We start from the raw sequence: 25,431 nt of genomic DNA, 5'->3' as shown, positions 1-25,431 counted from the left end.
CTCTACATTGTGCATGGAGCCTACTTTAAAAAAGAAAAAAGCAAAATCATGACTCTTGTGCAAGTATAAACAAAGATTTTGCTCAACTCATTGGTTAATGAGGGAACTGGCAAGATACAAGAATTGGTTCAAAGTTCATTTAAGAATCTAGGGTTGACTCTCCAAGAGAGTAATAAGATGTAACTTTTGAGTTATACATTCCATTAGACAGAAAATTATTTGCATATCTATAAGGCAGAAATATGCAAAATACCTCTCTTTCCTTATAGAGTTGTAAAATATCTCAGACGACAGTGAAGCACAGGCCACACAGAAAGAACACTCAGTAATCTCTCCTACCTATTTTTAAAGATTTTATTTATTTATTCATCACACACACACACACAGAGGCAGAGACACAGGCAGAGGGAGAAACAGGCTCCATGCAGGGAACTGGACATGGGACTCGATAGCGGGACTTCAGGATCACGCCCTGGGCTGAAGGCGGCGCTAAACCGCTGAGCCACCAGGGCTGCCCTCTCTTACCTATTTTTAAATTTTGGACTATTTTAATGGTGTTCTCCACGTCATGATAATGAACAGCCCCCAACAATTATTGTTGATCTTCAAAGATTGATTTTATTATGTGTGGCCTGATTATTTACATGGATGCAGCAAAAATCTTAATTAATTGGAATAGCCTCCTTGAATTTGTTCAGCTTAACAGTACTAAGCAACTCTTAATTCCAAAGAACAGACTTCATTTTGGAAATTTTCAAGACAAATCTTGAATCAGACTCTATCATTCTTCTATCCCAAGGGTAGGAAGCCGAGACCCAAACACTTTCTCTGATAAAATTTGCATATTGTGCCTATAAATCTCAGTGAATTTTCCTCTTCTTGAGGTCTCCAAAATTTGCCAAGGGTTCTGGACTGCCAGGGAGTGGACTTCCTTATTACCTGAGAGACAGATCCTGGAAGCCAGACGTCATATTAGTTTTCTCGGGAGGGTTTTATAGGCGTTTGCTCCATATACAACACCAACCATTGCTCCCTAGTAGTGGTCTGGTTATCCTTGATTAAATAAAAATCACTCTCAGATATCACACTATAGGGGCACCTGGGTGACTCAGTCAGTTAAGTGTCTGACTATTGATTTCAGCTCAGGTCATGATCTCGGGGTCGTGAGATCAAAGCCCCATGATGGGTTCTGCCTTGGGCATGGAGCCTGCTTAGAATTCTTTCTCTCCTTCTCCCTTTCCCCTCCTCCTTAAAAAAAACCAAAACACACCATATAGATGACCTTGGTGCAGAATTGGTTTTTTTCAATTGTATCTTTGTAAAAAAGAAGATAGATTTTTAATGGACCTATACAATATAAATATCAATATAAAAGTGGAACAAAACTCAGCAGAAGTATTTGCTTTGGAATTCTGAAGGTTAAGTGAAGATCAGCTAACATTTAAAAATGGTTAGTATCAGGGCAGCCCGCGTGGCTCAGCGGTTTAGTGCTGCCTTCAGCCCAGGGCATGATCCTGGAGACTCAGGATCGAGTCCCATGTTGGGCTGCCTGCATGGAGGCTGCTTCTCCCTCTACCTGTGTCTCTGTCTCTCTCTCTCTGTGTCTCTCATGAATAAATAAATAAAATCTTAAAAAAAATAAAAATGGTATCAGTTTACAAATACATGATCTACTAAATTGTGAATGGGAGATAGTTTACAGCGAAAGAAGGGAAGTTTCCTCATATATCTGTACAAGTAGAACATTGAAAATAACGCCATCAGTATTCCAAGCAAATAACCACACTGCAATTTCCTTAATCAGTTCACTCGGTCCTATGTAATTAATTCTCACTCTGTTGGATCTTGAACCAGTCATCTGATTTCATGAGGGACATATGCTTCCAGACTGAGTCCCAGCAGTCCTGGCTCCACTCATTGGCACAGTCTGAGCATTGACTAAGCACTCCATCTTGGAAACCTGCTCTGAAGAGTCTATTTTTTTTTTAAGAGTCTATTTGGAGTAACGATAGCTCGGAGTACCTCCTACGGTTTTCCTGTGAAGCTCTGAGACTATGCTTCTCTGATGAAGACACAGATCCGGAATGGTAGTCTTTGGCAGAGTCTTCAGAGGAGCCTTAGATGGAAGCAGAAACCTGTTTGATGGCAGGACTGAATGATTGTGGTTAACTCATTAGAATAACCAAATATATCAGAGTGGAAGAGAGTAAGTCTCTTGGGGGGCTGGTCCTTATTTCATGAGGCTTTGATTGGTATTTCCTTTGAGGGATCCAGCCCCTAGCGCACTAGCACACGTAGCCCCTCTATCTCTGTTACAAGGCTGCTCTCAGACTGCAGGGAGCATCTCTCTTTGGATGTCCGTGGAGCCATTTCAATAAAGACAATAAGAGACTCCAGGTCCCTTACCCTGGTAGACAGGCTGTGGAGGTGCTGATTCTTCATTTTCATGCAGTACCCTTTGGAGGAGGAGTGAGTGGGGAGAGCTCAGGAAGCTTGAGTGACATCCAACAATTTACTTGAAGGAGATTGTTCTTAAGGAGAAGTAACTAATTTTATTTGGTGGCAAGATAGAAGGCTCTAATATCGCTGGCCGCTTTCCTCACCTGTGGTCTGTTTGACCTTCTTGCTAAATAACAAACTGATCAAGCCCTGTATCAGTCCCTACATTGATCTCTGGCCGAAGGAAGTGGAGTTTCCTGTCAAAAGTTTGTGGGTTTTATTTCTTTTTATTTTTAAAGATTTTTTGTTGTTGTTGTTCATGAGAGACACACAGAGGCAGAGACCTAGGCAGAGGGAGAAGCAGGCTTCCTGCAGAGAGCCCGATGTGGGATCAGGACCTGAGCTGAAGGAAGACGCTCAACCACCGAGCCACCCAGGTGCCCCTTTGTGATTTTTATTTCTTGAAGATGTAGGAGGGAAGTACTTTCAGATGCATTAGACAGAGGGTGAGACACTGAGCCAGAAATCAAGAGTCCTAGAACTTTCATATCTGCTAGTTAGGTCTAGCCATTCTCAGGGTTTGGGGACAGACCCTCTGCAGGGATAGAAAACATGAAGTTAGGGTTTTCTGAACTCTCCTCCTCTCTCAGAAGGGCCTTCAGTTCTGTTCATAACACTCCCCAAATTATGGGACAGTATTTCTGTTTCTTTAAAGGCAAACTTTTCTTTCACTAGCTCCACCCAATCAGAACTTCCTGGCTCAGCGGTTTCAAAGGCTAGCTACACTTTCCTCACAGTTAGAACAAAAGCTTCGGAAGTCTTCTTTGGAGAAAACCTGAGAACCCATCGTTCAAAAGAAGGTGAGCCTGGCCTCAGAGCAATGGAGCTGTGAGAGGCAGTGGGACATGGGGATATGCATGGGGGTGGATTCTGGGGTGAGAGGGGACGAGGTCCTGTACCAGCAGCACAGCAAGGAGGATGCTGTCAGAGGGGTAGTGGAGGGTAGGGTGGGAGGAAGGGGACTCGTTGACCCAATGTCCACCTGTCTCATATTTAACAGGACAAACTTGCTGAATAGCATGATACACCTTCCATTAGTTGCTGTTGTGACAGGACAGCTGTTGTCCTCAAGGCAGGTCTTTAGAGCCAGAAGGCAATTTAGAGACCCCTGGATCTAAATCCCTCTTTCTCCTGAAAAAGAATCTGAATCCAAGCCTGTGTGAATGTGATTTTGTTAATCTCCCAAGGATAGCCCAGTCACTAATGGCATAAGAAGTAAAAACTCAGGTTGCTGAGTCCTTACAACATTTAAGGAGGGAAGTTGTATGATTGATAGTGTAGCAGATGAGGCAAGGCGGGAATGCCATGGGGGCGGGAGTAGCTATTCTACAAAGTGCATGAAATCCTTTCGTTGCCTTCCTTAATTCCAGGCCTGCTATAAGTTACGTTTCCGGAAAGAATGTGCACTATCTCCCTTGTCCTTCCCTGATCTTTCTGATTCAATGTAGACAGAAATGTAGAATCAAGGACCTGAGAAGGAACCAGAAAGAGGCCATAGTTTGTAATGGTTATGCATGAGCGTAGTAGTCAGTCAGACTTTGGATTTGGTCCCTCCTCTGCCCAATGCCTATTAGCACTGTGACCTTGGGCAAGTCTCTCAGCATTTCTGAGCTACATCAATTTCCTCATTTAAAAAGATTAGATTAAGGCTGCCTGTCTGGCTCAGTTAGAAGAGCGTGTGTGTGTGACTCTGGATCTTGGGGATCATGAGTTCGAGCCCCACGTTGGGTGTAGAGATGACTTAAATAAGCGAATAAACTTTTAAAATTAGAATAACAAAATTAGCTTCCTTGCAGGCTATTTTTGGGAGAAAAGGAAATAACGTATAAAAACTATTTATCAGGGTGCTTGGTATATTGTATACATTTAATAGTTGTTACACTACAAACAAGTTAAATTTTTAAAAAGATTTTTATTTATTTACTTATTTGAGAGAGAGAGAGAGAGAGAGAGAGCATGAGCATAAGCAGTAGGGAGGAGGCAGAGGGAGAGGGAGAAGCAGACTCCCGGATGAAAAAGGAGCCAGATGGGGGGCTGGGTCCCAAGACCCTGAGATCATGACCGGAGCTGAAGGCAGATGCTTAACCGACTAAGCCACCCAGGCGTCCCCAAGTTAAATTTTTCACTGAGGGAAATTTTTAACTCATTCAAAGATAACTTCTGTGTACCTAAACCAGGCTTCAGCAATTATCAATTTATGTCAATCTTGTTTCATCTATAAACCCCTCTCATCTGCCCCAGATTATTTTGAAGTAAATATCAGACATTGTATCACTTTATTAGTAAATATTTGAATATGTAAGTCTGAAAGATAAAGACCATTAAAAATATGACTTTTTCAGACTTTGAAAAGCAATTAGGATTTTTAAAATATTACCAGATGTGTTCAGATTCCCCAGTGGTCTCATAATTTTAAAAATTGTTTGAAATCAGATCCAAATAAGGTTCATAAATTGCAATTGTTTGATATCTCTTAGGTTTAGCTTAATAAGTTTCCACCTTCCTGTTTCTTTCTGTGAAATTTTTTTGTTTCAGAAAAGGGCAGTCTTTTGTCCAAAAGAATTGGACAGTGTACATTTTGTTGATTAAACCCTCAAGATGTTATTTAACATGCTCTTCCAGTTTCAGTGTTTAAATTCAGTGTATGAATTTAAATTTAAGGAGAGACTTGATCAGATTAAGGTTTGCCTGGTTTTTTGGAATATTTCATAGGAGCAGTTGTAAACATATCAGCATATTATGTTCACTTCTCTCTCTTCCTGTGATTTAGCAGATGCTAATGACAGCCTATAGTAAAATTGTTTCATTAAGGGTCACAAATTATTATATTCTTATTTTATCCTTCTTTCTTCATTTATTGGATGGAATAATCCTGTAAAAAGAAACTCCCCCTTAACAATTCTTTCATTTCCATGAGGTACAGTTATGTAAAATGAAAGCAATGCTTGATTCTTTCCCTTGTTCAGAATGATGTAATTATTTCCTAGCACACTACAAAGGGAACAACTGACTTCTTTTAAGAAGATGATATTGTTATGAATTCATAGATTTCAACATATTTGATATATTTCAACCCATTGGAAATATTATTCTTTTTTTTTGAAAATATTATTCTTATTGATCCCAAATTGCCCATCTGTCAGAGCCTCTTCTTGATGCTTTAGTCCTTTTGATAAGTTCTGAGTAATTTTTTTTAAAGTAATCTCTAAACCGAATGTGACCCTGATCAAGAGTTGCATGCTCTGCCAACTGAGCCAGCCAGGTGCTCCATGGTCTGAGTAATTTTTGATAGCACCCTTGCCTTATAGTATGACAAGACAGTCTAGGATCCACTTGCACATTTTCTGGCCCAGACCTGGGATCAGTACTTTTTCCTAAGAGTCCTAATGTGTTTAGTGGGAAATAACATTTGAAGAGCACAGTATGGTCACCAAGGGTTCTCTTTGCCACTGGGTTTGTCACTGGTCTTCAAAACTAAACACACACACACACACACACACACACACACACACACACAAGTACAGGATAGGATTCCTAAAAAAATTTAAGATTTTTTTTTTGGCAGATTTTTTTCCCTTTTTGGGTTTATGATATACCCCATTAAGGGTGGACAACAAAATTACTGCATTTTTCAAGTTTCTTTGCAACTTTTGTGTGGTTTATCCATTACATGAAATACTATATGTTTCATTTGCTTTTGATTTTTACTAGTGTTTTAAGAAATATTTATTTATTTACTTATTTAAAGTAGGCTCCACGCTGGACCCTAAGGTGGGGTATGAACTTAATGACTCTGTGATCAAGATCTTTTTTAAAGACTTTTTAAAAAATTTATTTACTCATGAGAGACACACACACACAGAGAAAGAGAGAGAGAGAGAGGCAGAGACACAGACAGAGGGAGAAGCAGGCTCCATGCTGGGAGCCAGACATGGGACTCGATCCCAGGACTCCAGGATCACGCCCTGGGCCGAAGGCAGGCACTAAACTGCTGAGCTACCCAGGGAACCTCTGTGATCCAGATCTAAACTGAGATCAAGAGTCAGATGCCTAACTAACATGCCACCCAGGCATCCCTTATTAGTATTTTAAAATACAGTTTTTGTTGTATGATTATATAAACTATTTACAAGTCTCCCCTACTATCTGAAAGCAGAATGTTCCTATAAAATCTTTCATAAACCAAAATGACATAAAACAGAGAAACAATTACTATTAATTTATATGGAAACATTTTGGGGTATCCCCAGATTCCCCCCAAATAATTTCCCTTATGCATTTCTGATACTTCTAGACACAACTTGCTAACAGATGCACAAAATCAATTGAGGTGAAGCCCACACGCTCACATGGTTCAAAGCTCTATCCACTGGATGCTGGGATGCTGTATGGAGTTCCTGAGAAAGGGGCTTAGCAGCACCACTCTTGCTGCCTAAGATGTGTGCTGCCTCTTTAGTGGCTCATCTAACTGTAAAAAAACTCTGAACGCTGTTTTGCTTTCAGTTTTTTTGTAAAAATGAAAATTCTCTTCAAATTTACTTTGGCTAGCAAGAACAGGCACAGAAGTAGGTCTTTCATAAGAGCAAAGTGGTATAATTTGAACTTTAAAACAGCAGGGAATAACCTGTACATGCGTTTGAGATCAGATCTGTGAAGTCTAAGTATATTCAAAGAAATGCATTTCCCAGCTTCTATTCTTGTTCCCTTCACCCTGTTCTTCCCATCCCCACAAAAGTAACCTTTTTGTTTGTTCACTTTTCAGATTTTCCTGCCATTGCTTTTTCATGTACATGAAATACATATATATACATATATATTATATTTTATACATATAGTTCATGTTCTTCCTTAATTAGAGAAATTGTAGGAAAGTGTGCATTATTTTCTTCACTTTGCCTTTTTTGTTTAATGAAATACCCTGGATATCTCTTCATACTGGCATATAGAGATATTTCTTAGACCTTTCTACACTTCTCTGTGTAAATATACCTTAGTTTATTCAACCAGTCCCTTCTTAATAGGTATTTGGTAGATTTTTGGGTTTTTTTGCTATTACAAATGGTGATGCAGTGAATAGACTTATGCATAATTTTTATCCTGTATTTTTGTCAGTGTAGCTTTGAGATGTAGGGAAGGAAAAATTCCTCCCCTACCCTTCAAGGTCTTCCAGCTGGACTAAGAACTACATTTTCTTGAGACAGATTAACGAGAGAAAAGACAAAGTGTGCCTGGAGGCCCAGTAATGAAGTTGAGACCAAAAGAAATAACCAAGGCAGGCAATTTTTATACTTTTTAGACAAAGAGACAATGAATCTGGGAGGAATTGACAAGCAAAGAAATCTTAACTTTGGGAGTTTCAATTAGTAAGGAATTCTAAACAGACTTTGGGCTGTGATAGAAAATTAGTAAAAACGAACGGGAGTTGTCTGTACAGCCTTCTTGGCTCTAAATCTCCCATCTCTGGTCATAAGGATGTCTCTTTAGCTCCTGGGACAGGGAAGGCACCTTTTACATGGGAGATTAATTTCCTACTTACAGGGGGATAGAAGACGGTCTGAGTGTCTTTCTTGCACAGGCTGTCTCTTTAGTAACTTTTATCTAAAATAATCAGTATGCCAAAGTGGCACATTTTGGAGTGGCCTGCCCTTATATACAGGCATGTATCCTAAAATTGGGTCTAAATAATCTAGGGATAAACACACATGTACTTTTGCAAGATATTACTAACTTCTCCTCTGTAGGTTTTGGACTGTTTTTCCATTCCCATTAGAAATGGAGAAGAGGACCTATTTCCTCTAAACTTTTACCAACAGATTATACTAGCAAATTTTTGGATTTTTGCCAAACCTGTAGGTGAGAAATAGTATCTCCAGTGTAATTTTAATTGTTTTAATTTAGTTATCTTACTTTTCCTATGTTTGATTTATTTTTCTCTACTTTAAGTGGGTGTTAATATCTTTTTATATATTCAAGGGACATTTTTATCCTTTGAACTGTTCATTCATATGTCTTGCTCCATTTTCTATCAAGGTGTTGGTCTTTTGTTTCTCTACTTTTAGGAATTCTGTATAGTAGGTTAATTTTCTCTTTTATTCATCATTGTTATTCTTTGTCTAATAGGAAAATTAACGCTCTTTGATATGGGTTGGAAAAATTTCTCCCCTACTTTGACATTTGTGTTTTAATTGTCTACAGTGTTCTTGGCTTCACATTATCTTTTAGATTTTTATGTCATCAAATTTATGAGTCTTTTTTCTTACTCTCTTTAAAATCTTAGAAATATTTTCCCCACCCCTAGGTTACAAAGAATTTATCTGCATTTTTTCTAGTATTTTTATGAATTAATTTTTATGTTTAGATTTCTAATCTACTTAGAATTTGAATGGCATAAGACAGTGGAGGCAGTTTTGTGTTTTTCTATATGGTTTTATAGTTACCCCAATGCTGGTTATTAGTCCATCTTTTTCCCCATTGATATGAGATGCTGTCTTATTGAATATAATTGTGGCATAATATAATTGAATTGAATATTCAGGAATATAGTATGATAAGTTTGATCTGTTTTTGAATTTTCTGGTTTTGTTTCACTGTTCTCTCTATTCATTTACTGACATCATACTGCCTTAATTTTAGAGGCTAAAATGCTTTACTATCCTGTAGAGCCAGTCATCCCTCATAGTTTTTCTTTCTTTTTTAAAAAGATTTTATTTATTTATTTATTTATGAGAAACAGAAAGGCAGAGAGGTAGAGACACAGGCAGAGGGAGAAGCAGGCTCCATGCAGGGAGCCTGATGTGGGACTCGATCCCGAGGCTCCAGGATCATGCCCTGGGCGGAAGGCAGCGCTAAACCGCTGAGCCACCCAGGCTGCCCAGTTTTTCTCTTTCTTGATTGTCCAGGCTAATTTTCTTTTTTACGCATCCAGATGAATTGTTAGTCAACTTTTTAGGTGTAAGGGGAAAAAAGTGGTAACAAAAAATTTTAAATTTATATAAAATAGCATAAAAGAAGTATCTATTAACTCAAATTTTATGAAATGATTTAAACATGAATCAGTGTTGAATTTGGTGACATGTCTTCTGCGTCTAGGTATTTTTTTCTTTATGTATTCATGGGAATGTATTATAACAACCCAAGTTTCTCATATTGAACTACCCTAGTATTTCTGAAATCACATCTAATCATGGTGTATTACTTTTTTAGTGTCTAATAATTTGTTTAGGATATTTGTATTAGTATCATAAATGACAGGTCTGTAGCTTTATTTATTGAAATCTTCATTAGTCTTCAGGATCAATATCATACTTCTGCCATAGAAAGAATTGAAATCCCCTCCCCTTTTTTAAAGATCTTATTTATTTATTCATGAGAGACACAGAGAGAGAGGCAGAGACATAGGCAGAGGGAGAAGCAGTCTCCCTGCAGGGAGCCCGATATGGGACACAGTCCCAGAACCCCGGGATCACAACCTCAGCCAAAGGTAGACGCTCAACCACTGGGCCACCAAGGTGCCTGAAATTTTTCCCTTCTTTTTTAAATAATCAGGAATAGCTTAAGAAGCATTGAGATTATTAGATCTTTAAGGGTTTAGATGAGTTCCCCATGAAACCATCTGGATCTAGTACTCTTTTGTGTGGAAACTCTTTAGCTATTTTATTATTTCTTCCACAATAATTGAACTGTTTCATCTCTGTCTTTATGGGATCAACATGGATAATAGACTACTATACACTTTCAAGGAAGAACAAAAAAAAAGAAAAGAGGGCGTAATATTTTCCACTTACATTGATCCTTTACCTTCTCCTTGCCTTCCTTAAGGTCTGTGGATACTAAGCCCTAAAGCCTCTTGATATTAACATGGCTGACCCTCAGGACAACACTCTGAGGATTGTTCTGGTAGGGAAAACTGGAAGTGGAAAAAGTGCAACAGCGAATACCATTCTTGGGAGACAAGTATTTGACTCTAGAATTGCAGCCCATGCTATCACCAAAGAGTGTCAGAAAGCATCCCGGGAATGGGAAGGGAGGAAACTTCTTGTTGTTGACACCCCAGGGCTCTTTGATACCAAGGAGACCCTGGACACTACTTGCAAGGAAATCAGCAGGTGTGTTATCTCCTCCTGTCCTGGGCCCCACGCCATCCTCTTGGTTCTACAGTTGGGCCGCTACACAGAGGAAGAGCAGAAGACCGTGGCATTGATCAAGGCTGTCTTTGGGAAGCCAGCCTTGAAGCACATGATCATGTTGTTCACTCGCAAAGATAACTTAGAGGATCAGAGCCTAAGTGACTTTATAGAGAGCGCAGATGTGAAGCTAAAGAACATCACCAAGGAGTGTGGGGACCGCTACTGTGCCTTCAACAACAGAGCCAAAGAAGCCGAGAAGGAAGCTCAAGTGCAGGAGCTGGTGGAGCTGATAGAGCAGATGGTGCAGAGCAATGGCGGGGCTTACTTTTCTGATGACATTTACAAGGACACAGAGGAAAGGCTGAAACGAAAGGCAGAAATCCTGAAGAAAATCTACACTGATCAATTAAATAAAGAAATTAAACTAATAGAAAAGGAATATGCTCATTTATCACAGAAAGAAAGAGAGGAAAAAATAAAAGTACTGAGGATGAAGTATGAGGAACAAATAAAAAATCTAAGGGAAGAAGCTGAGAAGGGAATATTTGGAGATGTTTTAAATAGTATTATGAGGGTACTTTCAAGAATATGGCATATGTTTTGGTAATAATGTCAATTTTACTTTTGCTTCTGAATTTACTATGGCTTGTAATAGTGGTAGATTGTATTTTCCAAAGATAGCTAACAATATATTCTATCCTACTTATTCTTCTTACAATCTGACCTTGTTACTTTTCCCACTGAGTTGCAGGGTCTGTGTCTCCTACTTTGAAATTAGACAGGCTTTGTGACTGTTTTGATAAATAGCAGATGGCTAAAGCAACCTCTTGTGACTCTATGGCTAGACATGGAAAATGCCCCTTGCCCTGCAGGGGGGCTTGCCCTTGGGACTAAGCCATCATGTTATGAGAAAGGCCATGTTGTCCATTGAGAGGCTCCCATGAAGAGGGCTTGACGTCGCTGGCCTACTCCCCTGGCTCATCTTTCATTTCCTAGCCGGACCAACTTGGAAGCCATGCAAGCAAGGCAACACGGAAGGAAGCTCTCTGGCTGCCCTGCCACCTCAGACAAAGTTGCAAAGAGCAGAGATGAGTCCCTTCCAAATTGCAGATTGAAGAGAAAAAAAAAATGATGGTGGTTGTTTTAAGCCACTGAGCTTCAGAATGGTTTGTTATGTAGTGACAGCTAACCAGAGTGGAGCCCCTTCCCAGCTCCATTTGCCACCACCTCCTGTTCCCACCTGTCCCTCTTTACAGGGCCAACAAATTGAAGAAGTTACAAAATTAGCATGCTCAGGCAATGATATATAGAGTTGAAAGACTCCATTTAGGAAAATTCAAATAAGAAATCCTGCATACATTAAGTGTTAGTGCCGCTGGTAACATGCACTGTTCTAGGGCTTGTCTACGAGTCCCCTTTAGGGAAGCATTGGCTTTCTCTGGACTATTGAACATACAACTTCTGTGAGTTGATTTTTTTTCTCTTAACCTCATATTCTATTTTGGAAGATTAAAACATACCAGAGGAAAAATGAGTAAATCAAATAAATCATTATCTCTTTACTTGTCAAACGAAATATTGCTTACTCAATTATCTACATATTTTGTATCCCAACTATCTCCACATGATGAGGACTCTGGAAGTTCCAGCCTTTTATGTGTGCATGAAACTTGTTATTGTAATGTGTGATAGTCATGACCCACAATGTGGAACTTAAACTAGGATTTTTTTCAAAGATTTTATTTATTTATTCATGAGAGACACGCAGAGAGAGGCAGAGACATAGGCAGAGAATGTGTCCACATGGGTGATGAGTTTCTTCCAGAAATGAGAAAGTTAAAGGTGACAGGTAAGGTTGTCAGGGGAAGGGTAGGGTCAGGAGCAATAGTGTTCAGTTAGGTTTGTGACAAGTTGAATATCAGTTGTCAAAGGGTCCAATATAAATGAACTGCATTAACCTGAAATTTTGGTCTGAAGATTATGTGACAGTCTTGGAATGAATGGTAGGATAGTATATAAATATAAATATCCCCCCCCAAAATAAATAAATATAAATATCCCCCTCAATTTCACCTGGGTCTTCAATATCCCCACCTGGCCAATATCCCCACCGTCCAAAGCTGTATGCTAGAAGATCCATGTAAGACTTACAAAGGAAGGAGCAAGAACCAGTTTTGTGAGGTTTAGTTCTTCAACTAATTTGATAGCTATTTGGAGGAGTCAAGAGGAAAGGATTTTTAAAAGAATTATTTATTTATTTATTTATTTATTTATTTATTTATTTATTTATTATTTGAGAGACAGGCAGCATGTGAAGAGGGGAGGGGGCAGAGGGAGAGATAATCCTGAAGCAGTCTCCCTGCTGAGCAGGGAGCCTGACTGGGGTGGGGGCAGGTGGATGAGGGGGCTTGATCCCAAGACCCTAAGACCAGGACCTGACCTGGAATCAAGAGTCAGTCACCCAACCAATTGAGCCACCCAGGCACCCCCAATTTTTTTAAAATTTTACCTATTTAAGTAATCTCTCACTCGACTTGGGGCTCTCGAACTCAAGAACTTGAGATCAAGAGTCACATGCTGTTTTAACCGAACCAGCCAGGGACCCCAAGAGAAAAAGACTTTTTGAAAGAGATCATTTCAGTTATAGGGACAATGACCTAATTCTAGGGGTTCATCTGGAGAACAGTCTACCTACCTGGTGCAAAAAGTGACCAGGTGTAGTTGTGGGATTAAATAAAGGAGGGACCCTAGGGACTCTGATCTGTGGCCCTGCCCAGCAGATGGAGGTTCCCTCTGCCTCAAACCAAGTGAGGTGGCCTCTGGACCTTGATGTTGCCAGAGAGTGTGGCTGCGTATGTTCCGAGATTCCTGAGGGGACTTGATCTGTGTCCCTTGGAGTTTGGCTTTGCTGTCTAGTGGTCCCATGGGACATAGGACATGAAGAGATGTTGCTGTGCTCTATGGAGGGAGCAGGGGACACATGGAGGTAGCTGTCTGGGGAACAGTCAAAACTTTCACTAACTGCAGGGGAAAAGTAAGTGTTGCTCATAAATTAAATGTGGGCCACAGAGGTGGGAGTCAGTTATGCATATTGTACAGAGAGGGGACACATGGAGGTGGCTGTCTGGGGACAGGGGTAAGTGAACAGCACATGAGGAACATCTGTGGCTCATACCCACAGCCGTTGTTTGTGATGGTGTTTCACTGGTGTCTACATACTTGAGCATTTATTCAACTGCATTCTCTAATTATGTGTGGTTTATTACATGTCAAAGATATTTGTATTTTCTATTTTAAATGGGGTTGTCTTGGGATGCCTGGGTGGCTCAGCGGTTGATCGTCTGCCTTCGGCTCAGGCCTGATCCCGGGATCCAGGATCGAGTCCCACGTCGGGCTCCCTGCGAGGAACCTGCTTCTCTGCCTCTCTCTCTCTCTCTCTCTCTCCAATAAATAAAAATAAATAAATAAATGGGATTGTCTTTGTATTTTTATAAATTTTAAGAGCTCTTTACACATTCTATTTTTTTGTCCAATCTTTATCAAATATATACCTAAGTTCTTTATCTGGTATATGAATTTTTTTTTTAATTTTTATTTATTTATGATAGTCACACACAGAGAGAGGCAGAGACACAGGCAGAGGGAGAAGCAGGCTCCATGCACCGGGAGCCCGACGTGGGATTCGATCCCGGGTCTCCAGGATCGCGCCCTGGGCCAAAGGCAGGCGCCAAACCGCTGCGCCACCCAGGGATCCCTATCTGGTATATGAATTGCAGATAGTTTCTCCCAGTTTGTAGCTTGCTCTTTTTTAAAAAATTTATTTCCTTACTGCTTATCTTCAGATATATATTTTCCTGATTATTTTTCATTCTTTCTATTTCCTACTATGTACACTGAAAGCTAAATTTTAATCTGCAGTTACTGCTTTAGCTGCATTTTGTAAGCTTTCTACTTGTCCAGCCTATTCCATATTTCACTTTCTTCCCCTTCCTCTTTGTGGTTTAATTGGAATTATTCGGTTTTTGCCCCCCACATTCTATTTTTTTCTCTATTAGTTTGGAAATTATATTACACTTTTCCTGTAGTCACCCAGTGATTATAAAACACAGTCGTTACTTCTCAAAGTCACAAGAAATTTACGTTTTAATTTTCTTCTATACAACAAATTACTTTAGAACATTTAAATTCTGTTCCCACTCTCCACCCCAATCTATATATTGTTATTGTTGAATATTTAATTTTCCTATTTTTTTCCTTTTTAAACCCTAGGAAGTATTAACAGTATTTTATATAGTTTACATTTGTTTAAACTTAGTCTTTTTTTATTTTCCTCCTCCTCTGATTTTACTGTGATTGCTCTCCTCTTGCCTCAGATATATTCCCTATAAATTTCTCATCTGAGACTGTGTTGGTGGCAAGAAATCTCAGTCTCTCTTGTCTGAAATGTATTTTTAAAAATATTTTATTTATTCATGAGAGACACAGAGAGGTGGAGACATAGGCAGAAGGAGAAGCAGACCCCCTTGCTGAGCAGGGAGCCCTGATGCAGGGCTCGATCCAGCACCCTTGGGATCATGACCTGAGCTGAAGGCAGACACTTAACCCATTGAGCCACCCAGGCACCCCCTCCACTGATTTCTTCATAGTGATAGAGGAAGCCAGAGAAACAGTGGAGGCAGATTTTCAATGTGCTAAGAGAAAATAACAACTAGCCTGAAATCCTGCACTCAGGGAAATAACTGTCAAAAATGAAAGCAAAATACATACATTTCAGAAGTGCCTGGGTAGCTCAGTCAAGTGTCTAACCTCGGCTCAGGTCATGAACCTGGGTGTTGTTACAAATGTAAACCATCACAGAGAATTTCCTTGTAAGTATTGATGCTTGTGACCCAAATAAAGAATATCTAAGTAATGGTTTGGGGGTTTAATAGTACTTAAAATTTCTGTTATATTTTACATCAATCTCTGCTCCCACTCCCACACTTAAATAGAGAATGATACAGACCTTCTAGCTGGGCTTAAGCTTAGAAATGAAATATAATCCTATCCTTTCTCTCTTCAGATCACTTCAGAATCACAGATATGTGTTCATACTCTGCTTGTTTTTCTGACTTGCTTTCGCTTGCTTATTTCATCTAAGGGCTGAGTCGTGCTTGTTATTTAGGTTCTATTGTTCTGGAATGTTCTTTATCCTCACTGCTAGTGCATGATTTGTTCCTTTGCCCTGTCTCCTGTTTTAAAGAAGTCATCAGGGGCGCCTGGGTAGCTCAGTGGCTGAGCATCTGCATTCAGCTCAGGTTGTGATTCCCAGGGTCCCGGGATTGAGTCCTGCATTGGGCTCCCTGCATGGAGCCTGCTTCTCCCTCTGCCTGTGTCTCTGCCTCTCTCTGTGTGTCTCTTATGAAGAAATAAATAAAAGCTCTAATAAATAAATAATTAATGTAGTCATCATCCGGTGCTTATATACACCAGGCCAACCCCATACTATCCTCAGAGATACTTATATCTTCTATTTTATCTCTTTGGAATTGTTAGCAGTTTGTATAATCACTCAAGTGCTATGCAACTTTAAATAAAGTCTCAGGGACACCTGGGGGGCTCAGCGGTTAAGCGTCTGCCTTCAGCTCAGAGCGTGATCTTGGAGTCCTGGGATGTAGTCCCACATCAGGATCCTTGCAGGAAGCATGCTTCTCTCTCTGCCTGTGTCTCTGCCTCTGTGTGTGTCTCTCATAAATAAAAAAAATCTTTTTTTTTTTTAAAAAAAGGAAAGAAATAAAGTCTCAGTTATGGGGTGTAATAGTAAACTGGCTTTCATACTGGGATCCCCCCCCCATACTCACAGTTTGCATTTTCATGGCAGGTAGTGTCAGATGTCAATGATTAGCCTATTGCAAATGGTCTGAGCACCATCTCACAGGGTGACTTTGTACCCATATAATTAATTAAATGAAGATCATTTACCCTCTCTTGCTTGAGTGGATGAGACCTTGGAAATAGCAGCTCTTTCTCCCTCAGTCACTGGGAGGAAGGAGAGGCAGTAGGGCTGCCTACACTGATACTGGCTTAAAGCAGTAGGGGCAGATGTTAGGCTGGAAGGCCTGATATGCTGAGTTGTGGGGTTGGGGACTATAGGCTTTCAGAACAGCTGAGTCACCCAGGACCCCTACAGAAAGTTCTGTTTGCAACCACTGGATGATGAAGTGGGCAGGTCTCTTACTCTAGCACGTTTGGACGGCTCCTCCTCTCACTTCCTCTTCTCTTCTTTTTCTCAACATCTTGTCTTAGAATTGCCTTTAAACTTAGAGAAGGGAGCAGCACCCAGATTTTCCAGGTAAGAGGAAAAGGGGTATTTGGGGAGAGGGTAACGTGATTTGGTGGACAGAGGACCTCTCCCTTGGGTGTAGATCTTAAACCTACTGGTATATTCCTTCTCAGAAGGTATAGGTCTTGTTACTACCTGTTTCTTGTTTTTGCTGATATTAGGTTGTAATCTGTTTGTTTAAAGATCTTATTTATTTGAGAGAGCACCTCCGTGCAAGTGGGGGCGGGACAGAGGAAGAGGGAGAAGCAGATTCCTTGCTGAGCAGAGGGTCTGATGTGGGGCTTGATCCCAGGGTCCTGGGATCATGACCTGAGCCAAAGGCAGATGCTTAACCCAGAGAGCTACCCAGACACCCCTATAATCTGTTTTGAAGGCTGAGCCCTACAAATCAATGCATCTTTCAGGGGTTGCTGTCCAAAGGATATTTGTTAAAATAAGTGATTCCTTATGGTAGGGGAACAGGGGACTAGCTGGGGACAAGGCACAAGCCGGGGCAGCTCATTGGCAAGCCCTTGAGACAGGTAGAGGGACATTCCTCTAGGGACTCAACTGCCTCCATGTTCATAATGTGCTGAAGGTGAAAGTCCATCTTAGCCCGACCCCCAGGAGCCTGTAGGTCTACTTTAACATATAAAAACTCCTTTGGGGGATCCCTGGGTGGCGCAGCGGTTTGGCGCCTGCCTTTGGCCCAGGGCGTGATCCTGGAGACCCTGGGTCGAATCCCACGTCGGGCTCCCGGTGCATGGAGCCTGCTTCTCCCTCTGCCTGTGTCTCTGCCTCTTTCTCTCTCTGTCTCTCTCTCTCTCTCTCTGTGATGACTATCGTAAATAAATAAAAATAAATTTAAAAAATTAAAAAGAAAGTGCTAAAAAAAAAAAACTCCTTTGGAAATTTCCTTTGTCTCTAAACCCCCCAAAGTATATGATCACCCCCCAAGCACATGTTGCACCCCTACACATCTGACGGGTCTCATGACTCAGGCCTAATTAGACAGGAATCAGTGACCTTTCCCCAACAATAGCTACCCCCTCACAGTCCTGGAAACCCTGCTTCCAAAATTCCTTAGAGAACACGCTGTCCCCAAACCCCTCCTGACTCCCAGGTATATAGTGAGCCACCCCTCAGGGGCCTGGGTCAACTGCTCTTCCTGCCCACAGGTCCTGGCCTCGGGCTTTAAAAAAAACCCACCATTTTGCACCAAAGACATCTCAAGAATTCTTTTTTGGTCGTCGGCTCCAGACCTCACCCCACCAACCCTCACCTATATTCCAAAACTTCATCACTTTAACTATTTATAGAATATATAAATAAACTTAAAGCTTTCAGGGGTAGAGTTGGGTAAGCAGACAGAAGTCACTCCGTGGGGAGCAGATGGGAGATGTGAGAAGTACAGCTCACTGTCACCTGCCCCAAAGCCAGCACCTAGGTCAGGCCCAGAGGCTCTCTTTTTTTTTTTTTTTTTTAATTTTTATTTATTTATGATAGTCACAGAGAGAGAGAGGCAGAAACACAGGTAGAGGGAGAAGCAGGCTCCATGCACCGGGAGCCCGACATGGGATTCGATCCCGGGTCTCCAGGATCGCGCCCTGGGCCAAAGGCAGGCGCCAAACCGCTGCGCCACCCAGGGATCCCTCAGAGGCTCTCTTACCCAGCTAACCTAAGTGCCTACTCAGACCTGCCTCCAGAGGGAGGTCTGAGCCTCGCTCAGAGTTGGGGAAAAGGAATCTTAGGAGGTGGGATGACAGAGATGTCCCCCCACCCCCCACCCCGCCGCCCTCAGGTGACTCTCGGCAGTTCAGGAGGAGCTAAGGACCAATGATGCTTGTTTTGTTTTTATGTTTTGTGGGTTTTTTGTTTTGTGTTTTAGAGAAGGAGAGGGGGCAGGCAGGGACCGAGGGAGAGAGAGAGACTTAAACGGGCCCCATGTCAGCATGACCTGAGCCAAAATCAAGAGTTGGCCACTTGACTGACTGAGCCACCTAGGCTCCCCTGGATGCTTATTTTTAGGGAGTAGGAGAACTCAGCCCCCAGAGTCAGTGCCACAAAAGTACAGTCCTCTGTTTTTACATCGGAATTGGGATAAACAGCACAGCACTGCAGAATGGAGAGAACCCAGGGGCACCTGGGTGACTTAGACCCTTGAACATCTGGCTTAGATCATGATTTAAGGATCATGAGATTGAGCCCCGCATCATGATCTGTGCTGGGCATGAAGCCTGCTTAAGGTTCTCTCTCCTACCCCCTCTGCAGCTCCCTTGACTCACTTAAATAAGATTAAAAAAAAAAAATATATATATATATATATAGAGAGAGAGAGAGAGAGCCCACATGCTGGAAGAAGGACCTTAAGAAATACCCCAAAACCTTTTGTTTTCCTTTTCTGTTATTCTACCTACCTACTCCCTAGCACCCATCACTAACATCAAGTTTGTGGCCAAAGCTGATCTTTAAAATTGTGTGATTTCTCTTCTCAGTGTACAAGAAGCTGTTTCTTATTCCTTATCCTTACGGGATAAAGAAATGAACGACTCTTCCTACAAAAGAAATATCTGTCCTTGTAATAGTATTTAGATTTTTTTTTTTTTGATGGCTTCTTATCAGATGAGCCTGGCCTTAACAACTAGTATTTTCAGCCTGTCCTAGTCAAAGTCCGCTCCAATAAGAGTTCTGTGTAGGGAAACAAAATTCAACCAAGTAAATTTGAAGATCCAGTTGGTCTTATTAATGATTCCTGAATCAGGCAGCACCTTATCCAGCAAATAGAGGGGACAACCACTGACCTACACAAAAGAAAGGCACAAGGGCAGAGAGAGGTCATTAAAATAGAAGAAGAAAGGAATTTATTAGCAAGGAATGCATTGTTTAGGCACTGCTGGCTTCAGACAGTCCTTAGGATTGACAGGAAAGGGCACCTGGAAGCAGTGCCTATGAAGTCCTCGAAGCCCTCGAAACATTTGTTTGTGTAGAGAAAAAGGAACAATCTGGAGAGTGGAGAAGCATTGGGAAATCAAGGAGGAGAAAGCAAGAAGCCAGTTTACAGAAAAAATGAAACTGATGGCTACGCGGGGTTGAGGTTTCTACTTACTTTCTATTTCCCTAAAATGACATGTCATGTTTCTTTCTGTCCAGGAGTTCATTGCAATGGCAGCCCTGATGTCCAGTGCAAGCTCCGGTGCCAGTGAACCCCTGAGCAGCTTCGGTGAGAGGGTGTCCGGCCCAGAGGGAGGACAGCTATTAGGGGGTGTTCTCCTGCACTGGCCACCAGCCCTCATGCCAGCTGGAGCACTGTACCCCATCCCCATGTCTGATTTCCTCTCCATTCACTCTGGACCCTCTTGCACTTTCTCCTGGTAAAGGGCCTTTCTGTTTCTCCTCCCCTGATTTTCTGCTCCCTCTCTACCAATGCCCTCAGGATGTCCTGAGGTTGGAGTCTTCCATGGTGCTGCTAACTGAATAATCATCTGAACTCCCATCTACATTTTTCCTTAGATAATCCTCACCATCCTGTATTCAATGTTCTTGATTTCTGGAAGTCACTTGTCTCACCCCAGGATTCTGGTTATCAGATGCAGGCAACTCTGCATTAGGGTTGGTTCTGCTAATCCTCAGAAGGAGAGGGGGATTCCCTATAGATTTCGTGGAAGCCAGAGTTGGGGTTCTGCAATCTCTCTCCTCTATTTGGTATTTTTAAAAGAATATTCCAATTGACAGGGTAGATGGAAGGGGACAAAATGGAAGCGGAGAGACCACCTGGGAGCCTCTGGAAGCATGGATGCTGATGGTAGCTTGAGCTAGTGTAGTGGGCTTCCAAGTGGAGAGAGGCACAGATTTGCAGGTGAAGTCAAGAGAACACGCTGCTGGGCCAGATGTGGAAAGTAAAGGAAAGAGAAGAATCAAGAGCAGTGCCTAGATTTTTGGTCCGAATGGCAATATTCCCCCTGAGAAATAAGATGGGGCTTATAACAGTGTCTGGAATTGTGAGTGTGGTGATGTATGCATCATCTTCAAGCCAAAATGGAAGGTTGTGATACAGGATTCCTCATGCAGAAATCAGCCTCCTTCAAGGGCTATGCGGGTAGGGTCCACCTTCTCGGAGAAACAGGCTCTCAAATGTGATTGCGCCCTGTTTATCCATCCCAGGGGTCCTGGCTCTGTGCTTAACAAATACTGAAGCCCAGGCCCGTACTGACACAGTAAGATGTGCAGAGGATCACTGAATACCAGTGCGGAAGAACTGCATAGATGATTTGGAGTTGCACTCAAGGCTCAGTGGTTGTTCCGAGAACAGAGTTTCTGTTGCTAGGCTGCGCTGTGCAGGTGTTAGCTGTCGACTTTCCTAGGAAGAAAATGTGCTTCATCTGGTGAAAATAAGAGAGGATAACTCCATCGATGTATGGGTTTCTTCTTTCTTTTTTGATCTATCGAAGAATTTTATAGTCCCTTCAGAGAACTGTCAATATTTTCTGGCTATAATTCTTTAATGTCTTAATTTAGAATGTAAAAAAAATGTAGGTAGATTCTAATCTAAGGTCTTTATTTTTTTAAAGAGTTTCTTTATTTATTAATGAGAGACACAGAGAGAGGGGCAGAGACACAGGCAGAGGGAGAAGCAGGCTCCCTGCGGGGGGCCCGATGCAGGACTCGATCCCAGGACCCCGGGATCATGACCTGAGCCAAAGGCAGACACTCAACCACTGAGCCACCCAGGACCCTGAAGGTCTTTAACTTTAAATGAAGGTATTCTGTTCTCTCTTGGGTCACAATCCCTGACAGGATGGTCACACATAGGAACTAGAAAGGGATGCTTTGTCTTTCTGCCCTGGCATCCCTTTTGTACCTCGCAAGGATGGGATGGTTTGTATGACCTGCCCACTTGACTCCTTAATGGATAGAGGAAAAGTTCCATTTTGAATACAGTTTGGGGAAGGAACTCCCACTGAGAGGTCCCAAAGTCAGATTTCGTGTTACTTCCTGCATGGCTCTGATGACCAGCTACCAGCAGCAGCTCTGAGTTCTCTTCTTGAACTATTTTGTTTCCTCTTCTGTGGGCTACTTAGCTATAAGAGGTAAGAATAAGAAGCTCAAGAGAATCCTGGAAAGTATTTGGCCCTTTCCCAAGCGCTGCAAGAGGAACCTCAGGCTGTCTATAGACTTTCAATAGGCTTCTATAGAAGGGTGCTGAAGTCACTCACAGGAGGGGAGCCTCAGGCAATAGAGGAGGGGGTTGTATGAGGGGGACAGGGGCCCTGCTGGGGAAACAGCTAGAGGTCCATCTTAATGCTGTGGCTTCTGTTTCCTGATATCCAAGGGCTTGGATCCCAAGACTGCAGAGACTCACAACTGAGACTTGTCTTAGTGGGAAAGACTGGAGCGGGAAAGAGTGCAACAGGCAACAGCATCCTTGGAGAGAAAGTGTTTCATTCCAGCATCGCAGCAAAATCTGTCACCAAGGTCTGTAAGAAAGGGAGCAGCAGGTGGCATGGGAGAGAACTCATCGTCGTGGATACGCCTGGCATTTTCGACACCGAGGTACAGGATGCTGACACGTGCAGAGAGATTGCTCACTGCATCCTCCTGACCTCCCCGGGGCCTCACGCTCTGCTCCTGGTGGTCCCGCTGGGCCGGTATACTCAGGAAGAACGCAAGGCCATGGAGAAGATTCTGCAAATGTTTGGACCCCGAGCTCGGAGGTATATGATTCTCTTATTCACCCGGAAAGATGACTTGGATGGCATGCATTTCCAGGACTACTTAAAGGATGCTTCAGAAGATATCCAAGAGCTGGTGGACATGTTCCGGGATCGCTACTGTGTGTTCAACAATCGAGCAACAGGAACTGAGCAGGAGGCTCAGAGAATGCAGCTACTCACCCTGGTCCAGCGCGTGGTGATGGAGAATGAAGGAGGATGTTACACCAATAAGATGTTCCAAAAGGCTGAAGAGGAGATTCAGAAAAAAATCGAAGTGTTACAAGAATTTTACAGAGCAGAGCTAGAGAGACAGAGAGTGCAGATAAGAGAGGAGTTTGGAGAGAAAATCAGAATGCTGGAGGATAAACTGGAGCAGCAAAAACGACAGGAAGAAATGGAGATGAAGTTGGCAGAGAGGGAGGCTTTCTACGCTCTAAAGCAGCAGAATGCCAGAAATGAAGTTGAGAGTGAAAGTGGGATACTTGATATCATCATGAAAGTACTGGAGATGGCTTTCCATGTTTTCTTCTACCTATTTAAGGAAGATTAAACTGAATGAAAAGATCTCCTTATTCCCTGTGTGTTTCCTGGTGGTCTTGCCCCACCTCTACCTCCCAACTTGTTCACCAAAGTCAGAGTGCTCCGAGTTGTGTGTCCCAGGCTCTCCCAACTAAAGTGTGTAATAAAGCTCACTGTCAGCAATTGGTAGAGGTCTGGTTGACTTAACAGAAGAGGGATAAATTCTCAGTTTGTGGAACTCCAAAGCAGAAAGTACTGATGCCCTCTGCCTTGTGAATTCTTCAAAGAAGATGACCTCGAACTTTCTCTATTGCTCCCTCATAAAAGTTTCTCCTCTAGATTCTTTCTAGATTGCTGGATCATCTCCCTCTGCTGCTTCTACCACTTATTTTTGCCCTTAGGACATAGTGAGGATAACCTTAGCCATAGGGTTGGTTAGAAAGATCAGTTCTGTGTGTTGGGTAATCTATAGATGGAGATACTTATAGAACTCTTTCCACATGATTGGAAATATGTGTTTAATTATATTTTTACAGAAGGACTCAAATTGTTCCTTACCATCTGCCCCCTGAAGAACAATGGAGCATCTGGAAAATAGATCTCTCAGAACTCAACTAAGTAAAATTCCAGAAAGAGTGGATGAAAGAGATTCAACACATAAGAGAGCAATGTTCAGACATCCAAAGCAGCTCTTTGACCAACCTCAATGCAAAAGTATTTGCTGAATAACCACTTTTCCTTGTGAAACCAATTGTTGCCATCACATCTTGATTATTTACTGCTTACTTATTGCTTTGGAGGTCATCCCCACATTGCCCACCCCCACCCAGTTGAATTGTTTGTTTACTGTTACTACAATAAATCTTTTCTGTTCTCTCATATTTGTATAAAATTGGAGTCCACTCTTTCTTGGAAAATACCACTGCTATATCTTCTAAGAACACAGGGATGAGTTTCATTTTTTTTTTTTTTGTAAAATTTCAAGATGATTTCGGAACTAGTCTTCATCAACCTTCAAGACATCTCTCCTCCTCTTTCCCGGAACACTCCAGCCACAGTTTCAGCCCCTCCACCAGTCCAACACCACATTCTCCTTGATTCATTCATTCTGCACTAATAGAAATCATGTGTAACCAAGATTTCAGAGACCTTTCTGGTTTTCCTGGTGCAAAAATTCCCCTTTGTGATATGGATAACAAAAGTAAGAGGTGCCTCTATCCCTTTTCTCCTGGGTACTTCTCACCTAATCATTTCTAGGGCTTCCCAAAGCACATTTCCATGTTCTACCAACATGTCCTGGTGGAGATATGTGACTTATGCCAACTCTCCTTGCTCTGCCATCTTGAAATTGGCAAGCCACTTTGCTTTGAATGAAGGTTTAAATATAAAACTTAAACCTTAAATATAAACCTCCCTTTAAAGCAATGTAAACCTTCATTAAAGCAAAGCAAAGCAAACCTTCTCTTAAAGTTTAAATATGCCTCTCCCTTATTTTCCCAAACCACAAATGAGTTTGGACTGTACATTTACTAAAAGTTAGCAAAGGCTTGAGGATAAGAGAAGCATAACACAGAAAACTTACATTTTGAAATAGCCACTCAGAGGGAGACAGATTTGATTGCACTCTGCAGAACATAGGTGCACTTTGAGTGTACCGTTTCCATCATTGGAGTTTCAGGCAAAATTCCATTATGAATTTAACATCCTGTTGTGTTATGACCTTCTGTAAGCAAATATTTCATCAAAGAGCCACGTATAGCTCCCCAGAAAAAGTAAATGCAGGCTTAATCTGAAAAAAATGTCTTTAAGTGATTCTTTCCAGTATAAATACATTCGATTGTTCTCACCTTTGCCTTCAGGCTAATGCTGTAGGTGGAGCAGAGAAAAGGTTCTGCTTCTGAAATGCAGGGGAAGATGAGAGGCCCACATGAAGTACCCTGAGAGCAGTGTTACCCATTTGTCTACCAGGGTAGAAGACAGAGAGGAGGTCCTTGATAAATACTACACACTGTGGTTCATACAATAGGAAATGAGACATGGCATATTCCCGTCCCTTGAGTTTTAGGAGTTTATAGCTTTTCATCCATTCATTAATATTCATTGATTGTTTTACTGTGGGGTAGATTTTATATCATAGAAAACATGGAGAATCTAGAGATAAGTAAAACCAAGTTCCTTTTGAGAATGGCTTCACTCACTCAGCATAAAGATTTTGAGACTCATCCAAGTGGTATGTGTCCATAGCTTGTCTTCTTTTATTGCTGGTTAGGATTCC

At 41.7% G+C, this 25,431-nt stretch overlaps 2 protein-coding genes across 3 annotated transcripts; both read left to right on the top strand.

Annotated features, from left to right (window-relative positions):
- The first annotated feature begins 3,174 nt into the window (after positions 1-3,174).
- GIMAP7 (GTPase, IMAP family member 7) lies at positions 3,175-12,201 on the top strand. The gene is made up of 2 exons (XM_072777023.1): positions 3,175-3,299; positions 10,318-12,201. Exon 2 carries the CDS (start codon positions 10,357-10,359, stop codon positions 11,230-11,232), a length of 876 nt encoding a protein of 291 aa, XP_072633124.1. The 5' UTR covers positions 3,175-3,299; positions 10,318-10,356; the 3' UTR covers positions 11,233-12,201.
- GIMAP4 (GTPase, IMAP family member 4) lies at positions 3,206-24,035 on the top strand. 2 transcript variants are annotated; one of them, XM_072777019.1, is made up of 4 exons: positions 3,206-3,299; positions 16,911-16,956; positions 20,077-20,146; positions 22,256-24,035. In XM_072777019.1, the coding sequence occupies exons 3-4, from the start codon at positions 20,089-20,091 to the stop codon at positions 23,185-23,187; spliced, it is 990 nt and encodes a 329-aa protein (XP_072633120.1). In that variant the 5' UTR covers positions 3,206-3,299; positions 16,911-16,956; positions 20,077-20,088; the 3' UTR covers positions 23,188-24,035. The 2 variants fall into 2 exon arrangements, with proteins under 2 accessions (XP_072633120.1, XP_072633121.1); XM_072777020.1 differs by lacking the exon at positions 16,911-16,956 and having other exon boundaries at positions 3,220-3,299.
- Positions 24,036-25,431: the final 1,396 nt, after the last annotated feature.

This window comes from Canis lupus, chromosome 15 (genome assembly GCF_048164855.1).
Source record: "Canis lupus baileyi chromosome 15, mCanLup2.hap1, whole genome shotgun sequence".
Classification (NCBI taxonomy): Eukaryota; Metazoa; Chordata; class Mammalia; order Carnivora; family Canidae; genus Canis; species Canis lupus.
This window is presented reverse-complemented; position numbering and strand designations above follow the sequence as displayed.